The 17065-nt window shown below is 41.0% G+C and overlaps 1 protein-coding gene across 2 annotated transcripts in view; it reads left to right on the top strand.

The window, feature by feature from the left end:
• Positions 1-10994, top strand: part of ASIP (agouti signaling protein) — a 178720-nt gene extending 167726 nt beyond the window's left edge. For both annotated transcript variants that reach the window (XM_063453258.1, XM_063453259.1), the window contains exons 2-4: positions 8662-8808; positions 8903-8964; positions 10609-10994. In XM_063453258.1, the coding sequence (XP_063309328.1) occupies positions 8662-8808; positions 8903-8964; positions 10609-10782 (383 nt within the window). In that variant the 3' untranslated portion in view covers positions 10783-10994. The remainder of the gene's footprint in view (positions 1-8661; positions 8809-8902; positions 8965-10608) is intronic.
• The last annotated feature ends 6071 nt before the right edge of the window (positions 10995-17065 follow it).

The raw sequence follows: 17065 nt of genomic DNA, 5'->3' as shown, positions 1-17065 counted from the left end.
CAAATAATAAAACAAATTGTAATGCCTTTTATTTTTCGGAACCGCGTGGGACATTTTTGGAATTGTTTTATTTTCACAGGGTTTTTATATTTGCAATTTACAAATTATCAGCAGTGTAACGAACCACCAATTTGTGCTCAATTTGACGCTAATTAAAAGGTAAATGGCAATAATCACAAATGTAACGCGGTGAAACAGACCACCTCAAATGACATTAAGAAAAATTAGACAATTAGGTAATTATATCTCCAACAATGATGCACAGAATGTAAGGATGTAGGATTTTTTTTAAATTAATTAGTAATTACTAAACACATACAAAGAGTACCTCAAAAAAAGGATTTCCTATGAGTTTGAAACTTTCCTTTAACTTTCAAAAACAAATTGAATTGAGAAAATATATAAAAATATAAATAAATAAAATGGTTTTGTTCACTTAGAAATGTTTTGTTATACTAAATATTAACTTTTTTTTTACATAAATATATTCATGTTACAACAATTCTATATATATTTTATGCAAATGAATATACATCCTTTTCAGATATTTAGCAGATGTGTAATTACCTAGGAATCTTTTAATGCCGTTGAACTATCCATTATAACATTAATACCGACCAGACTTTATTACTAAAACTGTCTTTCTTTACCAACTTAGTGAATTTTATACATCTGTGCATTATTGTTTTATTTGTTAATTTTCAACTGTTTAAAAAAATGTTTTTGAATTGTTTATTTTAAAATAAATCTGTTGATTTTCTTAAACAATATTGAAATGATTTATACAAAGACATTACATTGTTAGATGTTTATGTTTCAACCTATTTATATTCGAATACGCTTACTTAGAAGATAATATTTGATTCATTTATTTACGTAACCCAGCTAATAATATCAAATCTGATTACTTACCCAAATTATATTTGTGTTACATTTGTATACATTCTCAAAAATGCTTCTCATAACTATTATTATTTGTTCGGGCTCTTTACCACAAGTGATCTAAAATACATTCTATAAAAACACATGTTCACGTTTTACAATAACTATTATATTATATTAATTATTGTTATAAATCAAATGTAATGCTTCCGAATATGGATGGCCCATCGCTTAATCCTACCTGACACTTTTACTTTGCCAGCTATGTAACGAAAACTACTTTTTACGGATTCCTTTGAAAAAGATCATTTTTACACATCTGAGTTTAACTGTAGGACAGCTGTGAAATTAACCTCTGTGTTGTAGGTCCTTAAATTGCTTTGCTTCTAACGCTCAAGAGCAGAAAAGATAAATTATATGCAATTCTTCAAACAAGTGGAGAAAATGCATCACTTAATATCAGATTAAAGTTTAAAGATGAACAGTTGAAGAGTAGAACAAAACTCTGACATTTGTTAGATTAAAAACACAGAGGATGAAGTTAACGTATTAAACCATTTGTCAAAATTCAAAGCATTGAGAATTATTATTTTCAAACAAACGGGGCAAATTATTTCTAAGTTTCTTTGGGAATTTTCTGTACATTAGATCAAACATATTTTCCCATTTGTACATATAACAGATCTCAGTGGTTGTATTGGCTTGTTAATGTGCCTTCCTGCTGTTGTATAACTCCCATTATCCCAAGTCAGTCTTTACTTGTACCTCTTTTGGTCTTAGCCTAGGGAATAGGTTAAAGTTTATAGTTTGTGCAGCAGTAGATGAACAGTTTTCTGAATTTTTGTTACTGCAGGTAGTTCAGCCTTTTAATATATGATTACATATGTATAATAAGCAAATAGGGGAATTTGGAATTAATAAAGAGAGCACTCAATGGATTCTCAAAGTTAAAGTCGTGTTATATTAAGTGATAAACGTTTCGACCCGGAGGTCTTCATAAAGACCTCCGGGTCGAAATGTTGATCGCTTAATATAACACGACTTTAACTTTGAAAATCCATTGAGTGCTCTCTTTATTAATTTCTACTATATATATATATATATATATATATATATATATATATATATATATATAATATTATTTTTTACGCCACATGCATTTTTAACCTAAATAGGATTGCTGACAATAATACAAGGCTTTGCAAGTTTTCGAAAAAAATAAAAATATTGTTTTACAATTTAAATTATTTATATAACGCCAACATATTTGGCAGCGCTGTACAATAGCTAAACAACACAAACATTTCATTCTAACAAAATACGTATGACATATGGGAATAGTAGGGAAAGGGGGCACGGCCCAAACAAGCAACAACACAAAAACGAAACAAACGATTTTTAAGTTCCTTTAGCTTCATGCCTGTCTTTAATAAATAGATTGACAAAACTAGTTAAAAGTGGGAATAGGATACAAAAAAAATACACGCAATTTTGTGATTTACTAAAGAATATCTCATGAGAAATTGTGGAGTGTTGATACATACCATTTGATCTTCATCAAGAAATGCACAATTGTGTCATAGATATTCCAAGGCATTTTGTTATCACACATCTTTTCGTTAATCCACTAGTGTTCTACAGGCAGTTTATCTGCTCCACGTTATATAACCTTCCACGTCATATTTTGTCAAATCCCATAAACTGAAAAAAACCGAGGTTGATCAAGCAAGTGATGTTGATGCAGCTCAGGGTAATCAATGGGATTCTCTAAATAGAAGTAAAACTCGGGTAATCTACAAATTAGGTTTTACTAGAAAGATCAGATTGCGGAAAACAGATGTTTCTCATCTCTTCTATTCAATGTTAATTTTTTATTTTAACTTAAGCTGATAAAACCTTGCATTCCAAAGCCTGTTCTGTTCACCCAGTGCAGCTCAATGAAATCATATATGTCATATAGCTGCCTGGTGTAGGTAAAGTGATACTACACAGTAATTTGTAATCTCTTAGTTGCCTCGATCAGCAATAGAGGAGGGTGTTAGAGTGGGAACTCTGACTCCCATCAGCCTCAGCCACTGGACCCCAGAGAAAGTCACTTTCCTGCACCTAAAAGGTAGGAAACAGGAGGGTGACATTTTGTTTGTGTCTCTGTGTGCATGTGTGTGTGTCTGTATGTATGTGTCTCTCTGTGTGTATGTGTGTCTGTATGCATGCGTGTCTGTATGTATGTGTCGCTGTCTGTGTGTGTGTGTCTGCATGTGTGTGTGCCTGTATGTATGTGTGTGTTTGTATGTCTGTATGTATGTGTGTGTGTGTTTGTATGTCTGTATGTGTGTGTGTCTACGTGTGTGTGTGTATGTTTGTATGTATGTGTGTCTGGATGTATGGGTCTCTGTGTGTATGTAAAGGAATCCTATAGATTTAGGAACACAAACATGTATTCCTGACCCTATAGGGTTTGTGAGGCCTTAGGCGAGGCCCAAACATGAGGCCCCCACTAGCACCCAAAGTGAAAATAAATAGGGGTTCATTTATTGTGTGTATAAGGTGCTGTAGTTATATTGAAGTTTAGTCTTGCAGCGCTGAATACAGAGAGCTAGTCTCTGTATTCATTGTTCAGAGGCTTGCAGTGTCGCGGCTCCCTGTACTGCTTCGTTGTGAGATCTCTAACTGTAGTTATGGCATAATTTGCTAACTAAATTAATTTGTAATAAACAAATTAAATAAATTAGCAATCATGCTTATCGTTTATACATGATTGCGGGGTATGGTTACACAGACAAAATATAACAAAAAATATGTGTCTGGTATGAAACCCACCCACAGACAGGGGCGTATTAGCCGCGAGGCAAACAAGGCATTTGCCTTGGGCGGCATTTTCCAGGGGGCGGCAAAAAACGCCTCCCCCAAATGCCCAGGGCAAATGTCTTGTTAGCCTCGCGGCTAACTGACATGCTGGGCGGCCGGTGAGGGAGCACTTCCTCTGAGCTCTCTGCTCAGCTCCCTCGCGCGCCGCCCGCAGAGTGAGGCTGGAAGGCGGAGCCGGAATATGACGTCATATTCCGGCTCCCAGTCTCACTCTGCGGGCGGCGCGCGAGGGAGCTGAGCAGAGAGCTCAGAGGAAGTGCTCCCTCGCCGGCCGCGCCGCCCAGCAGCCACTGGACCACCAGGGAAACACACCTCTGCAGAGACCCCCCCCCAGCATTCCCAAAGGTAAGGAGGCTGGGGGGGGGGGTGTTTAAATAAATTAAATTTTTTTTTTTAATGTGGGTGAGTGTGTGAGTGTGAGAGTGAGTCTGTGAGTGTGAGTGTGAGAGTGAGTCTGTGAGTGTGAGAGTGAGTCTGTGAGTGTGAGTCTGTGAGTGTCTGTGTCTGCGTGAGTGTCTGTGAGAGTGTCTGTGAGAGTGTCTGTGAGAGTGTCTGTGTCTGTGAGAGTGTGACTGTGACTGAGAGTGACTGTGAGAGTGTCTGTGTCTGAGAGTGTGACTGTGACTGAGAGTGACTGTGAGAGTGTCTGTGACTGTGAGAGTGTCTGTGACTGTGAGAGTGTCTGTGACTGTGACTGAGAGTGACTGTGAGAGTGTCTGTGACTGTGAGAGTGTCTGTGACTGTGAGAGTGTCTGTGACTGTGAGAGTGTGTGTCTGACTGTGTGTGTGTGTGACTGTGTGTGTGTCTGACTGTGTGTGTGTGTGTCTGCTAGTGAGTGAGTGTGTCTGTTAGTGTGTGTGTATCTGTCAGTGAATGTGTGTGTGTGTATTTAGAATGCGGGGCGGGGGGAAGGGTTGGGTGGGGTGGCGCGGGGGGGGGGTGAGGGGGGCGCCTGATTTTGTCCTGCCTAGGGCAGCACAAAACCAGAATACACCACTGCCCACAGACCATACAAGCAAACTCCAAGTAAAATGTATAAATGTCAGGTGAAATAATCCTGAGATCAAGCCCTTGATAGGGTTAATTCCGATGCTGGGCTATCCCTCATATGCAGCAAGTAACACAAAACAAAATGCGGTCCTTACTCCCCCCTCCCCTCCCCTAGTGGTCCTTACTCCCCCCTCCCCTTCCCTAGTGGTCCTTACCTTCCCCTCCCCTAGTGGTCCTTACCTTCCCCTCCCCTAGTCGTCCTTACTCCCGCCTCCCCTAGTGGTCCTTACCTTCCCCTCCCCTAGTGGTCCTTCCTTCCCCCTCCCCTTGTGGTCCTTCCTACCCCCTCCCCTAGTGGTCCTTACCCCCCCTCGCGGTCCTTAACCCCCCCTTAGTGGTCCTTACCCCCCTCGTGGTCCTTACCCCCCCTTAGTGGTCCTTATCCCCCCTCCTCCCCTAGTGGTCCTTATACCCCCTCTCTCCCCCCTAGTGGTCCTTATCCCCCCCCTCCCACCCCTAGTGGTCCTTATCCCCCCCTCCCCTAGTGGTCCTTATGCCCCCCTTCTTCCCCCTAGTGGTCCTTAGACCCCCCTCCCCTCCCTCCCACCCCTAGTGGTCCTTAACCCCCCCCCCTCCCCTAGTGGTCCTTACCCTCCCCTTCTGCCTATGTAGCATGGCCGGGCAGCGCGTAACGCGGGACAGGAACCTCTGTTTCCTGTACCCGGCCGCCGGCGGACTGAAAGGAAGCGCTCTCTGAGTGAGCACTTCCTTTCATTCCGCCGGCGGCCGGGTACGGAAACAGAGGTTCCTGTCCAGCATTCCGCGCCGCCCGGCCACGCTACATAGAGAGACCGGCAGGTCTGTGCTTCCCTCCTGCCGGTCACTCAAACCTGGCTGCCCTCACACAGCAGTGCTGCGCCGCCTGGGGCTTGTTAAAGCGCTCAGGCGGCGCAGCATGAGGAGCGACACCGGGCACAGGGATCCGGCGCCCCCTGCTAAGTTGCGCCCTAGGCGGCTGCCTAGGTCACCTTACAGGTAGCGCCGGCCCTGCGTTAATGTGACAGGGTGAGTCTGGCATAGTTAGGGGGGAGTGTATCCCAGGTTTGGAGTGAATGTGCTATGTTTGGAGGAGGGAGTGTGACAAGATAAAGGGGGGTTAATGTGACAGGGTGAGTGTGGCAGTGTTGTGAAATTAATAGCATCTTGTGCTTAACCTCAACCTTAAATCTATAGATGTATTGTGATGCCTCCAAAACACAGACATGATAGCAGATGGGGCTGTTTAGATTGATCAGCTCAGTTCCCATAATACTGCAAATTTTAATTTGGTGAAGTTCTGAACTTTGTCTCAGCCAATGACGTGGAATTCTAAATGTATCCTGCTACAGCCGTTCAGTTGTATATGTTGTTGGATGTAGGATTGTTGTCCTGCTACATAACAAACATTCTGTCAAGTTGCAACTCACGAGCCAACACAACATTCTCCTGTAGAATTTGCACACTCAATCTAAAACCAGAGCAGGCTTTTTGATCCATGAGGTTGTAAATCAGAATAAGAACTATACTAAACCAGCAACCACTCTTCCCAGTTAGAATGAGTATTTTTTCCCATTGGAATGAAACATCAAGCTTTTTATATTATCTTTCCATAGAACATTCCTCCATCTGCTTACCGTTTACCTAATCATCCTGTTTGGCAAACATGAGAATGGTCTGTAATCTTTATTTTAGTAATTAGTGGCTTCCTTGTTGGCATATTCACATGCACATCAGCACCGCAGATGCTTAACCCCTTAAGGACCAAACTTCTGGAATAAAATGGGATCATGACATGTCACACATGTCATGTGTCCTTAAGGGGTTAAAGGACCACTATAGGCACCCAGACCACTTCAGCTTAATGAAGTGGTCTGGGTGCCAGGTCCATCTAGGGTTATCCCTGCCTGCTGTAAACATAGCAGTTTCAGAGAAACTGCTATGTTTAGCTTTGGGTTAATCCAGCCTCTAGTGGCGGTCTCATTGACAGCCGCTAGAGGCGCTTCCGCGCTTCTCACTGTGATTTTCAGAGTGAGAAGACGCCAGCGTCCATAGGAAAGCATTGAGAATGCTTTCCTTTGGACTGACTGAATGCGTGCGCAGCTCTTGCCGCTCATGCGCATTCAGCCAATGACATCGGAAGGAGGAGGAGAGTCCCCAGTGCCAAGGTAAGATTTTAACCCCTTGCTCCCCCTTCAGCCCAGCGGGAGGGGGTCATGAGGGTGGGAGGGACCTATTAACACTATAGTGCCAGGAAAACAAGTTTGTTTTCCTGGCTCTATAGTGGTCCTTTAATAACTATCCAGGGGTTTGTTTTGTCCCACTAGACTATTGTTTGTCTAGCATGTAAGTCTTGTTTTATTATGAAGAGCAGACTCTGATGGTGACAGCCAATATTAATTTGTTTTATAAGGAAGAGTTCCTCAAATACACACCTGACTGACATCTCATCAATTTCCATATCAAATTAGTCTCAGATGGATTATCTGTATAGAATGATATATATTATGTATTTATTTATTTTTAGCAAAGGCAGTGTATGATGGATTTGTGTATAAAATAAATGCTATAGAAATGTCTAGGTTTAGGTTTTAGGTATCTATTGGGTTACATTTTAAAGTAACACTATAGCACTCGGTGTACAAACATGTATTTCTAACGCTGTAGTGTCCTGCTACCTATGTTAATTACTGCCCCCCACCCCGTGAGATGTAAAATGGTAGGTAAACTTTGACCTACCTTTCCTCCATTACCGCACCTGTCTACGCACCCCACTCCATTGTTGCAGTAGCAACAACAAACTTCAGCGTTTCAGAAACAAATTTAAATTACATCAGGAGAAGCTTCTTATTCCGCTTTTTGGGTTTCCATTTGGAGTAAGTTTGACGCCATTGCACCACTCATTTGTAGGAATTTGTTATGCTCTATAATAACTGGGATCTCATTGTGCACCAAATGCACAGCTCCCTGCAGATGCTGGTGTGACATCACATTCCACCTCCTGGGATCAGTACATGGTGTGTGCCAGAATGATCCAATGTAGGGATATTCCGAGATACCCCTACACCCACAAGTTCTGAGCTGCAGACCATCTTTTAAACCACATACCAACTTTTAAAACACATAATTAATTCAATCCCTAATAACAACCCATTCCACCCCTCACTTTACCTATCTACCCCCTGCCTCTGTGACCTCTGTGACCATAAAACTCCAAACCTAACACAAAATCACATAGCTAAATAAACACACACAGCAAGCAGCCCTCTCTCGTCCCTTACATATTCATGTGGGGGGGACTGAAGACACTGAAAGCAGTGTGGTACCTCCCCTCCGTCTCAGCAGGCCTTGCTGCCAATGTTTCCACTGCTAGATTTCTCCAATATGGGTAAAATAAAGCGCACACTACACCAAATATCTTATTACATCGATTTTTGCAAATTCTGTGGAAGACCTTACATTTTAATGAATGATTTTATTTCTCTTCATGGATTATTTTTTTAAATACTTATTCTGCAAGATCTCTTCATCAAAGGATTGCCTTTAACTCACATAAGATATAAAAGACGTGACTCTGTGTTGTGTTATTTGAAGCTAATTCATTGAACAGTGAGAGTTGTCAGATACTCACATGATGAGGAGAACAACATATCTGCCCTTACACAAAAAAAATCTTTGTGTGTTTCCCTGACAGACTTGACACGAAGAGGTAAAGAGTAACAAATATTGTGTTTTTCAGAATATATTAATATTGTTATTGTTTTTATGTAGATATCAGTAAAAACAAATCATGATTTGCTCCACCAGCCAAAATTACTGAGTTATGTAAAAATGTGTTTGTAGTTTGGGTTCCATGTTGTGCAACAAGCTCTCTGTCTCGACAGACATGAAATGGATGTCATTTTTCTTCATTGTTTCCTGTCTCTTGGGGCTGGTGCAGTCACTCATCCTTCTAGAGGAAAAAAGAGAGAGCACCAACAGTGGAAGTGTCATCCGTTTTCCTGAGTTGCTGCCGCCCATCTCTATAGTGGGTCAGTAAGTAGCCATATTGATTTGTCAGCACAAGATAAGGGGTGGTAGTTATTCTAATGACTGTTCATTGCCGTATCTCTTCTCATCTGACAGATTTAACAAAGGCATCTCGGAGGGTGAGCAGAGTGGAAGCAGAAAAGAATAAAATGGGAAAGGTAAGTAATTTCTGTTTGCACAAGACTCCTTAAAAGAACCACTCCAAACATCTAATGCACTTTATCTTGCTGAAGAGTGTGTCCTGTTTTTTTCATTTTACAAAGTGCACATTTCAGTAGAAATTGGCACTTTTATATAATAACCTTGTTACACCCCCCCTGGCTGTCAATCAGACAACCGGTCCTGTTACTTCCTGGTTTGGTTAGCTCAGTGGAGCAAAACTCAAGAGGCAGGGAATTGCCCAGAGCACCTGTCTTACAAAGACTTCTCATTGAGCTGCATTGGGAAGTCTGTAAGTGGACAGCCACAGAATGTCTGGGCGGAGTTAGAAGGGTAGGGCTTGCAAAGGCTTCAGATAAAAGAACTGCTGCTTTTTCAAGCTGTTTTTAGATATACATTCAATAAATAAATGGATAAATAAATGCATGCATATTTTCATATAAATATATATAAGATAGTTGTTGTTTGTTTTTATATGGGTAGGGGGGTGTCCCTTTAACTACTAACATCAATAATGTCATAACAGCTGCTAGTAATACAAACTACAAGCTATAAAATCAATTTAGCTACAAATCTGCCACTTATTATTTATGTAATATCTGGCCAAAATCCCAAAACTGCACTTTTCCAACCCTTAACATTCTGATTATATATCATTTTGCTCCCTATGGAACCTTCTGTACTAGCTTTGCTATCTATCTAATCATTCATTATGGCAGAATTTGTCAAACAGTTTTCCATGGGAACAGCTATAGACACTTATTAAAAAACTTCTCTACTCTGTGTTATTTTCATTTATCACAAAACTAAACATGTCAGACCATAAGGTGAAACACTTAGTTCTAAGTTTTTTTTTAAAGTTTTTTTTATTTCATGTCTCTACACTCACCACAAACACTCATCATTCTGTTCTTCTAACATCAGCACATTTGGCCACATTAAAAGTTCTTGTTGGCCAATGGTTGTCCACAGACCTCACGTTGAGACAATATTTGCTTGACGTGCCCTCTAGAAACATGACAGCTCTATGTTTTATTCTAGTTAAACCCATAATGTTTAGGAAGACCTGTATGAAGGAACAGAAACGTAAAAAGGGTCCATAGCTGTAATGGTTATTGTCTGAAATTGAAGAATATTAACTGTGATTTCCAGAAAGAGTAGTGAATTTTAGGATTAAACATGAGGTTGAAGTTGGAATGACAAATATGATGACATAGTTTCAAACTGCTTGGTGTGGACACAATTAGGACATTTATTCTCTAAACCCCAAGTTGCAGCAAACATTAACATTAGCTGATATATCCTGGGTGAGAATCCAACCATTACCAACTCATATACTCAATAAACCTGAATGTTTAAGTCCCCAACTCATGGATAATATCCCATGGGAGCTTGGATTCTATTATATTGGTTATAACATCTGTGATGAACTTTAGGGTTTGAGAGAACTTTCAATAAACTATCTATCAAACAAAGTGAGTTTAGCCCCATGTACGTTGTAAGGTAGGCTATCCAGTGTGTACATTTTATTTTCTTCGGGAACTTATCTAGAATGCAATGAACAATTAAAGGGTAGGATGCTGAGTAGACGTTTGTTTCATCCTCTAAATGTGTGTCTCTATGTGTGATATTGATTTCCACAGAGGAAAGTCCCTCCAAAAAAGAAGCCACCGCGACCACCACCTCCTCCAAATTGTGTGCCTCTTCTATCCAGCTGTAAACACCCGGCACCTCCCTGCTGTGAACAATGTGCCATTTGTCATTGTCAAATCTTTAAAACCATTTGCATCTACCGGATGGGTTACCCACACTGTTGAGCTATATAAATGATGCACAGGCAATGGACAAGGAATTCATTTTTCAAGAAAATCAGAAGAAAATGGGTTGACAGTAATAATCAAAACATAGGCACTGAATGTGTTAACCCAAAAGGATTTAACTCATATATATCAGAACTTTATGTGTAACAACAGGAGCCAGTTAATATTGTAAATTTTATATTTATCTGTACGGCTAGAATTTTTTCTAATTCCCCCCCCCCCCCCCCCCCCCAAGAAAAATTAAGATACCTCCCAAAATCACCTGCACATTTCCTCAATGCTTTATTTACTTGTCCAACACAATCCATGTCGATATCTTTATTCACTATACAGGCTGTCAAAGCTGCCATCAGAAGTCTTGATGACCCTTACAAGAAATTGGCCCAGGCCCCACACAAATACACACTCCTTGCCACACAGCTACACACACAAACTGTCATAGACATACACTGTTCCAGAATAAACACAGATACACACTGCCAGAAACACATACACAATGTCAGGAACACACATATACACATATATACAGTCTATGTACATAAATACAGAGCTGTACTGTACCAACGGTAAATCAACAAGTGAATAATTTTTTTTTTTTTTTAAATGCTAAACGTGGCCAAATTAGAGTGTTTAGAACTCTGAATCTTATGTTCTATATTGGCTTTTTTGTAGCCGATTTCCCAATTTGGAATGAGCCCCCATGTTCCTCAGTTACCCTTTGAGATTACAGGTATTGATACTGTGTGAGCGTGAGCTTCAAACCATTGCATTTCTATATCTCACTTGCAGTGTATTGCATTGGTAGGTACCATGCATCATCAAGGGTCTAGAATAGGGTTAGGCAACCGTCTGCATTCCAGATAATGTGGACTACATCTCCCATGATGCTTTTACACTCATTATGCTGGCAAATTGTCAGGGGTCATGTAGTTCACAACATCTGGAGTACCAAAGGTAGTCTCCCTCTGGATTTTCATGACTAAACAATTGATGCAAAGAAAATAATAATCTGTTTATATTAGACGTGTTTTGACAAGATAAGTAGCTGTTGGCCACCGTTTTCTACAGAGTTTCAAAACCTTGGGCTGGGATCGTGTGTGACTGGGTTTGCTGTTGGAAATTATGGGACTGTCTGTTTGTGTATGTCTAATATATCTTGTTATTTCACAGACCTGGACATTCTCTTCACCTGTCAGGTCTGGCAGTAAAATACCTGACAAACCCCTCCTCCCCCCATAGCTTTTATCATATTGTATTGAATCCCACATGGGCTCAGGGCCACTGTAGACAAAGCCTTGAAAGTAGACCTCAGGCTTGCTGGTGTATTCATGCCAGGCTCTGAAATGTAAGGCACCATAACCCTCCTCCAGAAATATTATATCTAGCAATCCAGCCACTAAATATCCTTTGAGTTGGGATGAGGCCTTTAGATGCAGGGACTCCATAGCTCTCTCTCCTGGTTATACCTTTGCTGTAAAGGCATTAACCCCATTTCTTTTGCAAGCTCTGCCCCTGCTCAGGCCTGGCTGGCCAGGCCTGAGCAGGGGCTGTCTTCGAAGACAATCCATCATCGAAGTCAATCCATCATCAGAGGTGATACAAAAGACTTGGGAGGATGTAACCTACAGAGATGGCACTCTTTTGGGTCCATCTCTGTAGGTTACATCTTCCCAAATCTTTTGTATCACCTCTGATGATGGATTGACTTCGAAGATAGCCAATCTATCTGGAACTATCCTCAGGAACTCCTTATCAGGTGAGGACACAGCACAGATGCTAGCTTGATCAATCTTGATGAGTTCCAGAAGATGTGCAGGGGTTCCGGGTGTAGTTTGGATGTTTCCCTTGTAGGAGAGAGGAAGTTGATCTAGAGGAGGTACTAAGTCAGAGAATGGGAGTTCCGCTACATTTTGTGGCAGGTGTGATGGCTTCCTAGCTAGGACAGAGTTCACATGATCCAAACAATGGAAACTACCATGGCACATTGAATTTAATATTAATTTGTTTTTGAAAGGCAAAAATAGTTTAAATATATATAATTACATTAACCCTACATAATCAAACTGCCGTTAAAAGTATGTACTTATATATACTCACAGTAGTATCACTTCTTGGTTATGTTATCAGAGGTACATTTATCAAATACTCAAACGCATTAATACCTTGGGGACTAAACAATAGAAATAATAGTCTATACAATTATGTTATCTAAAGTATTTTAGTGTGGATACTTCCTCGTTATTGAATTCTACAGTGCCTTGCAAAAATATTCATATATATATATATGGAAAATTGATTAAGAAAAACAAAATATCAGCCTTCGTAAAGACTGTATAGATATCCAGCCTCCATTTTAATATTTAGTACAGTGGAGTTTCTGTAATAATATCTTTAAGTGATTTGAAGTGATTATGGTGTCTGTAGTCTATATGTGCAATGTTTTAATATGAAACATTGCATATACCGAGTGTAACCCCTTTGCTACCAGAGGTGTAACTCTTCCTTTGGTAGCGTCTTTTGATCATTAGTAGCCAACCCCGAATGAGAGCTCTGGTCTTGTTAATGTCAATTCTTTGCAGTGTTCATACACACTGTGCCATTCATTGGCTGGGACTAGTCAGCAGACGCTTTCAGCCAATGACTGGTGACTGGATCAGCTTGCAAGTTCTGCAGCTCTGAAGAAGATGGAAATGCTTCACCAAGCAGGAGAGGAGCCCAACGGGGAACCAAGTAAGAGGGCAAACCATTACTAAACAGTATGCACCATTACTGGGGACCAGGCCAGGGTACTCCTAGCTTCATAATCACTACACCAGGCTGTAGTGGTTATAATGCTTGGAATAATCATTTTTGAAAGGTAAACATGGACCAGTTTTGGAGCTTGGTCCAACGTTCTTGATATTTGTGCTCCATGCTGACTGAATGCTGCTTGTGGACTACAATAATCATTGGGATTGAGTTCAGGACTTTGCAGGATATTCTCCTCTTCCTTACTATCGCCATTCCAAAATGAACTTAGGCTAATACTTGCAAATCCTTTATATCAGTGTAATAATGCATTAACTCCATCTCACATTTTTGTATCAACCCTCTGCCCTTCATTCCTAATTCAATTGGTCCAAGATCTGAGTATTTTTTGCAAGGCATTGCATTCGGTTGCTAAAATATAAGCTAAATCTTTTACTATTGGAATTTATAGTTGTCTTATGTTTTATGTTATTTTTATAAATATACATTTCTGTATTTTATCCTCACTGAGTTGTCAATATTATTTTTATATCAGATGCAGTTTATAATAAATATTTTCACAAAAACTCAATATGTCTGACATTTTTAAATATGTCCTTTTAAATGTATGCGGTATAATTTATTATTCCAATATCTGTTGCTGCCTTTGGAAGATCATCAGTTGCTTTTAGTTTTAAACAGACTCCAGATTCACAGAGTTCAATATTACACACCTTATAGAATACATTTAAATCTTTTTTTCTTTTTTTTCTTTTTTTTAAATAAAGTCATTTAACAGATGCAAAGATTAGATGCTATTCTTATGCAGAAAGGTTTTGTTTTGATATATGTGAAATTAACTTAAACCAGCTGCACCGAAGAGCAAAATAGAACATTTTCTGTCATTAGGTGTTGTAAATTGGAACTGTACACGTTTTATACGAATATCCCACAATAAAAATGTAAAAAGTTATAGAAAAAAGCTATTTGAACCACAAGGGGAATACTGTAAGGGGAATTTATTTCAAAAAGGATTACGGGCATAATTTGGGGATTACCGTTCGGTAAGTTTGACATCGTTTGTGAGATACATAGTTTAAGAGATAATATAGGATGCAATGTATCAATGTGGTATAGACAATACAAGTATTTACAAAAAAACAATTCCTGCGCTCACTCCCATCACTCCTGGGCGGCAGCAACGACTATAGTACACATCAGCCCCAATACATACAGTAAAAACCAATAAAAAGAAGGTACCTCCGCGCTCTCCTAAATCCCTATGCACATTTAAACAAATGGAGGTTATTTAGTTACTCCAATGGCCATTACTTATTAACCCTTAAAGCGGCACTGTCATGCCGAACTTACCGTTCCTCAATCTCTTCCTCTTCTCCCCCTCTCTCAGGATCTGTTATTCTTTTCTTCCTGTCTGCTATAGTTTTCTTTAAAATCATAAGACAAAGTAGGGACTCTTTGTCTTATGGAGGATTCTTTTTGACCAGCTCTGACCAGCGGAGGAGCAAAGTGTGCTTCATTTCCACTGGTCAGAGCAATTTTCCCATAATCCTTACCTTTTTCTCTGTGTTCCCGCGATGCTTCCTGTCATTTTAGACGAAACTGCCGAATTGCGTTCTAACTGAATGAGAACAGTATGTTCGTTTGTTTTAGAACGCAATTCGCCACTTTGTTCGGATCGGAATTTCATTCGAATGAATGAAACTCCGATCCTATTCATTGCTGTGGCTGCATCTTGCAGCCGCTTAGTAGATAGCTCCCTAATTCCCACGGTATCAGGGAGCTATCTACTAACACTAAGTAAAAATGACTTAGTATTATTAAATAATATGCCCCTACTCGCTATACTGCAAGTAGGGGCATGTCTAGTAAGCAGTGAGCAGCCTGTGGCCCCCCACGGCCGCCCAGGGGTGGGGGCCGGGGAGGAGGACAGTAGGTCCCCCTCCTCATTACCATTATGGCCCCCACCCGCCGCCCAGGGGTGGGGGCCGGGGGGAGGATAGTAGGCCCCCCCCTTATTACCATTTTTTTACAGTGAGCAGCCACAGGCTGCTCACTGTTTAGTGGACATGCCCCTACTCGCGGTATAGCTAGTAGGGGCATTGGGGAGATTTTAATCTCCCTTATGCTATTTTGGGGGTCATATTGACCCCCATAGAGTGAGGGGGGACCTGGGGGGCTTATGAAGTGGTGGGGAGCACAGCTCCCTGCCGCTTCTGTCTTTACATATTACAAGGAGGGAGCTGCACGCCGTTAGCTCCCTCCTTGTAATAAACCGAACGAGCAAACAAACACTGATATTCGGTGTTTGTTTGTTCGTTTGATTTTTTCTATTCATTCATTCGTCTGTCTGATGAATGAATGAATAGGTGAAATTCCCGTTCGCATGTCCAGGTGTTTCACTGGTCATGTGCGGGAATCTCACAGTCTGTCTATTGTGGGCAGATGACGTGTCCCACAGGGACTTCATCTACCCACACAAAGATGGCGGCGCCCTGAATAAAGATCTTTAGGCTTAGGGGCATTTGGGGGTGACTAGGGGGTCAATTGGATGTAGTGGAGGTGGGAGGGGGGTTAAAAAAAAAACGGGATTCGGCAGTGCCGCTTTAACAGGGAACACATGGGATGGGCGGCAGCATTGTAACCAGGGATGTGTCTGCCGCAAGGCATACAAGGCATTTGCCTTGGGCGGAAATTTCCTAATGCCCAGGCAAATACCTTGTTTGCCTGGTTTCATGGGAGCCCAAGAGCTGGCCGGCTGGCCACCTTTGGGCTCCCTCGGGGCAGGCGGGCGGTTGTTTCTTGGGCGAGCACTTTCTCCTGAGCTCTCTGCTCAGCTCCCTCGCGACTCGCAATAATGCCGGGGGCCGGAATATGATGTCATATTCCGGCTCCCGGCATCAAATGCCTTGTTTGCCTCGCGGCAGACACATCACTGGTTACAATGCTGCCGCCCGTCCCATGTGTTCCCTATTAAGGGTTAATAAGTATGTAGGGGTGTATATACAAAATACCCCTCTCTGTCTCGTTCGAGATATGTTTGCCAGAAGCTCAAGGAAGCAAGGTGAACGGTTAGTGTACGACCCACCTGAGAGGTTTGCATTGACGTGGCAGGCGGGCATTCCCTTCAATGGCCATTGGAGTAACTAAATGACCTCCATTTGTTTAAATGTGCATAGGGATTTAGGAGAGAGCGCAGGTAACTATTTCTTTGACAATACAAGTATTTGTATCAATCAACACAGTTTTATATGGAATAAATCTCGTTAAACATTTTCTTTATTAAAAACATTAGCAGGAATTTAGATCAAGGCAACTCCATAGATGATCTCTATTTAGGTTTAGCCAAGGCCTTTTAATACGATGCAGCACAGGACGTTGGCTTTTAAAATAAGAGAACCAGGACTTTGGGATAGCATTCCTCTTTAGCCAGAAAATTATTCCATTTACAGACAGAGAGTTTTAATTTCCAAGTTTCTCTGGTGTTAAACTTGAAAGTGTCTGGGTGTTTAGTTCTCAATTTGAAGCCCTTTAC

Source organism: Pelobates fuscus, chromosome 5, assembly GCF_036172605.1.
Source record: "Pelobates fuscus isolate aPelFus1 chromosome 5, aPelFus1.pri, whole genome shotgun sequence".
Lineage (NCBI taxonomy): Eukaryota > Metazoa > Chordata > Amphibia > Anura > Pelobatidae > Pelobates > Pelobates fuscus.
This window is presented reverse-complemented; position numbering and strand designations above follow the sequence as displayed.